This window comes from Lathyrus oleraceus, chromosome 5 (genome assembly GCF_024323335.1).
Source record: "Lathyrus oleraceus cultivar Zhongwan6 chromosome 5, CAAS_Psat_ZW6_1.0, whole genome shotgun sequence".
NCBI classification, from domain to species: Eukaryota; Viridiplantae; Streptophyta; class Magnoliopsida; order Fabales; family Fabaceae; genus Lathyrus; species Lathyrus oleraceus.
The window spans coordinates 601,046,183-601,055,429 of NC_066583.1; the positions used below are offsets into that span (position 1 = coordinate 601,046,183).

The 9,247-nt window shown below is 35.4% G+C and overlaps 1 protein-coding gene across 1 annotated transcript; it reads left to right on the forward strand.

Moving 5' to 3' along the window:
• Positions 1–1,513: 1,513 nt before the first annotated feature.
• Positions 1,514–3,920, forward strand: LOC127086885 (uncharacterized). Its single transcript, XM_051027705.1, has 3 exons — positions 1,514–1,817; positions 2,189–2,479; positions 2,564–3,920. Exons 1-3 carry the CDS (start codon positions 1,683–1,685, stop codon positions 3,650–3,652), a joined length of 1,515 nt encoding a protein of 504 aa, XP_050883662.1. The 5' UTR covers positions 1,514–1,682; the 3' UTR covers positions 3,653–3,920.
• The last annotated feature ends 5,327 nt before the right edge of the window (positions 3,921–9,247 follow it).

Consider the following 9,247-nt stretch of genomic DNA (forward strand, 5'->3'; position numbering starts at 1 on the left):
CGAGAAACTATCCAGAAGGTTACCCATCCAAATACTACTCCAAGTCAAACACACTTTACTGTGGAGTTCTTATTTGTTGGGTTACCGAAAATAAGATGCATATTCTTTTCGGTAGCCCAACATATAAGAACTTCATAATTAATCGTGTTTGACTTGAAGTAGTATTTGAATGAGTGACCTTCTGGAAAGTTTCTCGAAAAACGTGTGAGTGAGGATAAAACATGCTAAAAAGTCCCGCATTGATTTGTGAGATCAATCGATAATTCTGAAAACAGTTTGAGACATTACAATAGTCGTAGTATTCTACTTGATTTTGAAATTGAAAGTTAGTCAAAGTATCAACTAAGTATGATTTTCAATAAATGATTATGCTAAGAAATAAACTTTGTCCCATGATTATGTATTCCTTATTTTCTCCAAAGTGTGTCGTATATGAATTTCGAGTGTTTTGGACTACTAAACTTAAAAATATATAAAGAATATAGTAAAATGATAAAGATACAAACATGCAAAAACATGTTTGATTCGTTGTGTGTATACAATATTTACATGTACAATCTCTATTAATAAAACACTTGACCAAAACAACTTAACATCTAGAATTTAGTCTTGCTCAATTAATTTTACTAATAATGCATAATTTTTCATGCCCCACACTTGATTTTCTCTTTTCTCTCTCACAACATTATTGTTTCTTATTATTTCTCCATATGCTATATCTTCTCGACTCTATGTCAGTAGTTATTATTTCAATCAAATTTTGATTGAATTTTACACTTTCACAACCTTTTTAATCTTAATAGACTTGTTTAAATAATTTAAAAGATTGAGTAAAATCTATTTAACGAATTCAAATAAAATAATAATAAAATATAGATAAAATTATTTCAAAAATCTTTTAAGTTATTTTTTAATAGGTTGATTATTTAAATTTTTTGTAATAGTTTATCTTTTCAATTATTAAACGTAAACATCATTACTTTTTTTAATAAAATAAATATGTTAAGTGTGAATGAAATTATTTATAATAATATAAAATTATAAAATGCAATTAAAAATACATCCATCAGGTTTTAAATTAAAAAAAATGTAGAAATTACTTAAAGACCAAATTATTTAAAAAACTTAAAAAATCATTATATTAAATTTTTTTTTAAAGGATCTCATATATAATTTTGTTTAAAATATACTAAATAGATGTCGCTATCACTCCATAATGCATTTGTCAAATAAAAAAAATCAGATCAGAGGTTACGTAAGCTAAATCCTATAAAAGCATGGTCGGCTAGTTTGATCTTATCCTTCTCCTTTACTCAAAACTTACAACCACAGAATAAAGTTATTCAAAAAAAGTTAACATGTCCTACACAATTATTAACATTAAGCAAAATAATATATTTTAAAACCGCCCACATTTTCACGTTTATTTAAATTAAAATAAGGTTCAATATATAAAAATAATTTTACTACAGTTGACCATAAAATAAAATGAAAAACAATGTGTCGTCATCGTCACCTCAATTTTAAAACGTGTTTTATTTTATATTTTTGTCCTTTTTTCTTCTTCCTTCTATGTGAAGAACGAAAGTTCTTATTTTCAGACAAAAGTTAAGTAAAATTTCTGCCACAAATTCTCTTCTTTATCTTTGCTTCAATTTCTACCTCAAGCTCAAGCTACAGCCATGGCTTCAGGACCATCCTTTCTTGGTAACTGCAATTCCGAGGTGCATAATTTCGGTTCCGATGACATCTTTTGTCCCTACGATGACTTTACCAACGAGGATTCTTCTAGCATCACTCACATCGATTCCAGTAAGGTAATATACTCACCAAGGTTCTTGAATTTTTGGATGTTGGTTTCATGTGTTTTTTTACCCTTTTTGGGTAATTTCAGAATTTCGGTCTGGAGAAGTTAATTGCTTTTAGGGAAGTTTCGTTTTTTTTAGCTACATAATTTGATCGTGGATAGTGGAATTAAGTGATTTTATGCTTCAGCTGAAACTTTGTGGTGATAACCATTAATGAGGGAGGACCTTGATTTGGAATTGTCCTAAGAACTTTTTGTGGAAACTGTTTGATCTTACTCAAAATAAAACATGAAACTGTAATCTGTTTTTGGTTTATTTGAATGCTATTGAAGAAGATCAGGGTAAAAAAGAAGTGATTTTTATCAACCTTTTTTGTGCAGGATTTTCATGTTTCAAGGATGATGAAAACATCAACATTTCCTGCCACAGTCATTAATACACCTGAAGGTTTTTTTAGCCAAGATGTTATTGCGAAGACAGTTGAGAAGAGTATGAAAACATGTACTGATAACCTTATGAGGTTTCTTGAGGGAATTAGTTCGAGGCTATCGCAATTGGAATTATATTGTTACAATCTAGATAAGTCAATTGGAGAAATGAGATCTGAGTTAACTAGTGATCATGAGGAGGCAGATTCGAAACTCAAATCTCTTGATAAACATCTTCGGGAAGTATGTGTTATCTTTAAGTGATAATTTCTGCTTTTTCGTTTCTCTTTCATTGCTTGTGTTTATTTTTCTGCGTTGCTCGTGTAGGTACACAGGTCTGTACAAATTTTAAGAGACAAGCAAGAGCTAATCGAGACTCAGAAAGAATTAGCCAAGCTTCAACTTGCTCAGAAAGGATCACCTTCCTCAAATCATTCACAGTCTAAGGAGGAGAAATTTTCGTCTTCTGACATTGATATAAAAGGAGCTGATAATGTGTATGTTACGTCATCTGACCCCCGTAACCAGCAGCTAGCTCTTGCCCTTTCTCATCAGCAGCCTATGGCCTTGCCATCTCAAGCTCCATCCTCAAATGTGACTCAAACCACACAACAACCTCAGTATTACATGCTGCCTCCGCCTTCACCCAATCCGCCAGCAGCAGCCCAACTCCCTCAGAATCAGCATTTTCCTTCTGATCCACAGTATCGATATCATCCATCAACATCATCTCATGTAACCCAGTCCCCGACTGCGCAACAATTTTCTCAGTATCAGCAACCACAACATCAGCAGCAGCAACAGCAATGGCCTCAACAGATGCCTCAGCAGGTGGAGCCTCTGCAACCATCCTCAACGCACTCTCAAATGAGACCCCCATCAGGAAATGCTTACACTCCATACGTTACAAGCCAAGCTCCAAGTCCATCTCCCACGGCCACTGGCAACACATTGTCGAACAGCATGCCAATGCAAAAGCCATATTCAGGGATACCGCCGCAAACCAAGGGCCATTATCCAGCCCAACCAGGTAATCCGTATGGAAGTAGTGAGGTCCATGCTGCACCTCCTCCTGCTAGCGCGTACATGACGAGCGTACGTGAGGGCGGACAAGCAAGTTACCCTACCCAACCTTCTCAATTTGCTCAAACTGGATATCCTCCTCAAAGTGCCTCCCTTCAAAACCATTCACCACATAACCCAACAGTCAGAAATCCTAGCCAGCCGCAACTCATCCGCAGCCATCCTTACAATGAGTTGATTGACAATTTGGTGAATATGGGAGTCAGAGGCGATCTTGTTGTAAGCATTATTCAGAGGATGGAGGAAACTGGGCAGCCTGTGAATTTTAACTCTGTACTTGACAGGTTGAATGCACATAGTTCAATGGGTCCCCAGAGGGGATGGTCAGGGTGAAGAAGAATTTATGCTGCATATTCTGTTTGAATAATAGTATCCAGCAATAATGTTACATAGCATGGCATGTATGACTATGAGCAATGTTGTTTAGCAATGTGCACTGTACTGTTTTTTTTGGCAATGTGCACTGTACTATAGTGTATACCACGTTTGAAATATATGATTTCAATGTGTTTTTCTTTTTCAAAAAACTGATTTAATGTTGATTCAGATAGTAATGTAAGACTTAATATTGATTATGCTAGTTCATCGAACATTTAAGAAATGTTGATTCAGTTGTCGGATACGTCTAGACTGTTCATACTTGTGATATGGTTATCATGAAACAGACATTGATGGAGGCTCAGTTCATGTGATTGCAGATAGAAAATGTTGTGTATTACATAGTGCAGTTTATTCCATGAGTATGCTTAAATACATTTAATGATGTAGTGATGTACAATCATGATCCTAGAATCATGTTAATAGTTACAATTACGATCCTAAACGAATGCTGATAATCATGTTAATAGTTACAATTACGATCCTAAACGAATACTGATGGTAATTACAACAATTGTTGTAATAATGCATGATAACAGGAAGTAAATATGGTGTGTGATTTCTAAAATCAAGGATCACCTTATAATGACAGTTAAGTCATGATTCTTAATAATGTAATTGTCATTAATAGTAGGATTTTGACTTTCTCTAACTCTCCTTCTCAAATTAGGGGTGACACCCTCATTCCAAGTTTGTCTCTCAACATAGGAACATTGTTGCTATCAGGATTTCACGAAAACAAAAATCAGGACTTTCAAGAGAAATGCCAAAGAGATGGCAAAATCAGAAGAGTCGTCACAAAATATTTTTTGTGTGTCTCTATCGGAGAGGCGAGAGAAAATGGTCGATAAAATTCTCGAGAAAAGAGAGGCGCACAGGAAGTGCCAAAAAGAGAATAAGGAAACGGTCTCGCAACTGAGATTTGGGTCCGAAAGTCGGTTACACAAGGGGAAAATATTAACACCCTTCTCGTTCATGATACTCCATGTGAATCATTTAGACTGTTTGCATGTGTGGGTATTTATCACGATTATTGTTTATTTTCAAAGAGAGTGTGAAAGAATGATGTTTTTTTTATTGTGCCCATCAAAGATTGTGGCCCTTGTGGATACGTATCATTCATCGGGGATGAAAAATCAGAGTTCCGTAGTTCGGAGTAAAAAATGTTTGTGATTAGATTCCACTAAAGTCTAGGGACGAAGGTGAATATTCTATACAACAAGTCAAACGTTTTGCGTTCAAAATAATCAGAGTTAGGGTAGGAATGCTCCATTCGTACTCATTCTCCACCACTTAAGGCTCATGACGTACAATACTAATCGTAGTTATTAAATGTATTAAATTTGATTAGGAAAATGCCACTTAATGTTGAATCAAGGGTTTGTTTATTTGATTATGAAATTTGGCTAATGCAACATGAATGCAAAGTAACCAACAAGAAAATAAAGGGTCTCATTGTAAGGTAGCCCTAGAGAAAGCATTTGTGTGTGCAAAAGTGACCTAAATTAAACAAAGGATAATGGTCTTACAAACATGTCCCCTTAAGGTGGTGCCATGATGCCATTCTTACAACCGAAATGTAAGTATAGATGAAACCCAAAGTTCAAAGTATCACAAAGATGATGGAAAATGCCTCCAAGCAAAGGTCCTAGGATGAGATCCTCTAAGTCCAAGTGGATTAAGTGAAACAGATTATTTTTGATCTTATAGTTTTATCATGTTTTTATTGTTTTTAATGCATGATAACAAAAAAAAAGTAAATGACAATAATAAATATGCATGATGAATTTGTACAATGAATATGGTGATGATGAGTACTTAAATGTAAATGACATAAAAATAAATAATAATGATAGTAAACAATAACGAAAGGTTAGTGGTAATAAGGTTAAGTTAAGTTGGTATTATGAACAATGGACCAACACTAGAGGATTATCTATACTTAAATCAATAGATTTAAAATATGGCGCATTAGAGGATAACTTATCACTGATGCAAAGTATGAAAGATGATCAATGGATCAACTTACCGTAGATTTATAATAATGAAAGTTATTCAATCCCAAGTACATCTATCAATAGATTGACGAAAGGAAGACCATAACAAACCCAAGTTGGAAAATTAATGATTGATTAAGTTGTTAAGTTAGCAAGTATAAAATCAAGGTACAATATTAACAAGGTAGTAAGAGTTGGTATATGATATAAACAAGTAAGTATAAGATGTTAGTGTGTTAGTATAAACCAAAATAAATAACAATGTATCAGATGAAATCACAAGTTAGCATATGTACAAGTAAGACTTCATCCACAAGTCAAATGACCCAAGTTGTTTGAAATAGGGACAACCTATCCATGATTCAAAGTACCATGGATGGATACTTGATCATCCATTAGTAGGTTTGAAGTATGAAAGATTTAATCAACCCTAAACCAACAAATCATGACCAAGGTGGATTTCATTAGCCCATGGGTTCAAGATTCCATAAGTCCATAAATAATTGCTCAAATGAAATAAAATAAAGCACAATAAAATAAAAGAGGGAAAATGATATGAGTTTGTGTTGAAAATAATTTCAGCAAAATAAAAATAAGTGGTGAAGTAAATGAAAAGACAATAAGAGGAAATGAAATAAAAATAAGAAGAACAAAATAAATGATGTGGAAAAAGACAATGGGGGTGACTGAGACTCGAACCCCTAGCTTCGGAGTTGCAAGTCCAAAGGCTAATCACTAGGATGAGCGGCCTCTAGATGATGTATAAACACGTTTGATAATATATATAAAAAGATAAAATAAAAAATAAGAACATGAATCAGAACAAAAGAGCTAGGCCATGGGTGGGGTGAGTAAAAGGATGGTGTAAAGATGAGGCCCAGTGGGACCAAGCCCACAAATCCAAGGGAAAAGAAGATCAACTCTTTCCTTCCTCAATCAAAATTTCAAACCTTCCCGCTCCGCCGCGCCGGAGCTCATCATCGGCAGCGGCGAAGCTCCAACCGTTATCCCAGACCTACCAAACTCAACCCTCAACTGACTGATCACAAACCCCTAATCCACATTTAACAATTTCTAAACATCATATCGAATCGAAGGAAGAAAGGTATGAACCCTAGAAATAGGAAATGAAATTAAATAGTGGAATCAGATGGAATGGCTCTGAAGACTCAGGGGAAAAGCTCCCCTAGGTGAACTCTACAAACAGGTAACTTACATTCAAGCAACTGAAGGTTAAGGGTCTACCTTCGCTGGAGAAGACGACTGGAGAAAGTAACTATTCAGGTGTGTTCCTTTCTTTCTCTCTCTCGCACCTTACTTTAAGTCAAAACAGTGAAAATGCTTATATTTTCTATTCAAACTCTTTATGCACTCTCTTTAAAAAAACCCGATGCAATTCTAAAAGTGTTCTTATATAGAGGAACCCGTAGGGTTTTGCAATGTTTGAGAGGAAGAGAGATAAGTGGACTTTTGTGTTGCAGAATTGGTTTTCACATTTGTGTGTTTGTCTTTTAAAAAAGTGGACTATCCTTTGTACCTTTGGGGGATGTTTTGGATTTTTTTGGATTGATATGGCCTGTTATGCTTTTACCCAATTTCCTTAAGTTTTTACTGCAGTAACATGATAACTAAGTGGATTTCAGTTTTTTGAGCATTTGCAATGTTGCTAAATGATGCTATGGATTGGTATGTTGCAGACTAAATGTTTGGATTGTTTGAATGTAAGTTATCATGCCTCGATGGTTGCTTGGTCTACTCAACTTGGTTCAAGGCATTGTTGGCTATGTAAGTTATGTTCATGCTTGGTGGATGGTTCAGGTCTTGGTTAATGCATAACAGGTGAATTGTTTGGCATGGTAAGTTTTTCTACTTGGTCATGTTGCAAGTTTGGTGTGAAACGCTGCAGAGTAGTTCATTGCAAGTTGGCTCATGTTGTTGTAATGCAAAGGTGGCTGAAGGTTAATCATTTGGTGGTTTTTGCTGCAGATCAAATGGTTTGGGTGCATGTAGATTGTCCTGTGGCTTAATTGCAGGTTGGTTTGATGGCATGAGTTTGAGCATTGGTTTGCTGCAAGCTGGTGTAAGTTGCAGGGTAAGTTTTAACTGACTTGCTTATGGTTCTGACTCATGGTTTGCATCATGGTGTATCGAGTCTACATTGCTTCATGGCATGCTTTGCAGCAGGTGAACAATTCCTGACTCATTTCATTGCCTTGGTTTGGTTTTGTACATATGCAATTCTGACTTGGTGATTCTCAAGATTCCATGTATGTATTGTAGGCAATGTATATAGGTATGCATTCTGCAACATGGATGCAACTTGTGTTGCTTTGGGCTGCATTGATTTTGACTTCCTTAATTTCTATGGTTCACTTAGGTCATGGTTTGCTCATGCTTAGACAAGTTCATGGCATGATGGTTGGACCAACATGGCACCAAGGTGGGAAATTGAATTATCCATGTACAAATGGCCAACCTAAGATCAAAATGGACTTCGAAAATAGGATTAGAACTAGGATGGGAATTTAGGAGTTTATGATGGAAAAAGGTTTTAAGCTGACTTTGGTCAAAGTTGACCAAAAAGTCAAATGTTAACCAAAGTCAACATTTGGTCAACAAGTTTTTTGTTTGTAATTTTCCACGTATGAACATTTGTATGAGCATGTAATCATTGGAATTGATATTTTGTATGTAATTGGTATTGAATCTTGTATGGACTTGATATTGAATGAATTGATGAATTTGAACATGAACGTTGTATAAGCATGGCTTGAAATGAATTGAAATGGAAAATGATGAAATGTATTGAAAATGAATGAAACACCAACATGAATCAATGTACATGACTATGACTTGAATGCATCATATTGACATGGATTGAATTAACTTGAATGGACAATGATGGGCATGAACCCAAGATCTTAATAAGGACCAAAATGTACAATGAACTAGGACCTAACCAAAGATTCATGGACCAAGCACCAATATCATGAAGTGAAGTTGTGACGCATGATCAGATGAAATGAAGAATGAACCCTATACTTAAAATGACCAGATGAAATGGACCTAAGCAAGGCATGATCAATCCATGGGCTAAGCATGAGGAGATGGTTAGATGAAATGCCATGGATGAATGAAATCAGATGAAAGTTGTGGAGCCATGTGCTTAGATTAGAACCAATGGTTACCAATCAACATAAGGTGACACATGTGAGACCATGAATGGGATCAAGGCCAATAAATTAATATGAATGGTTATGAGCAAGACAATTGAATGAACCAAGCACCATAATGAAGGAGGATAAGATGAAATTAGGTTTTCTTGGACCACAAGCTTCATCAAGATCCATGGTAAGTCAAAATAGGGTTTGGTGATGCAAGGGATATATTGATATGTTTACAAGGTGCGGGGCATGAACAAACTTTGGATTTGAGGGGTCCTCAATAAGATGGCCAAGATCTATGGTGAATCATGACTTGTACAAGCCAAAAGAGGTTAAGAGCTCAGGTTTGGTCCTTGGGTGACCAGATGAATCTTGAAGCTTCTTCAAAG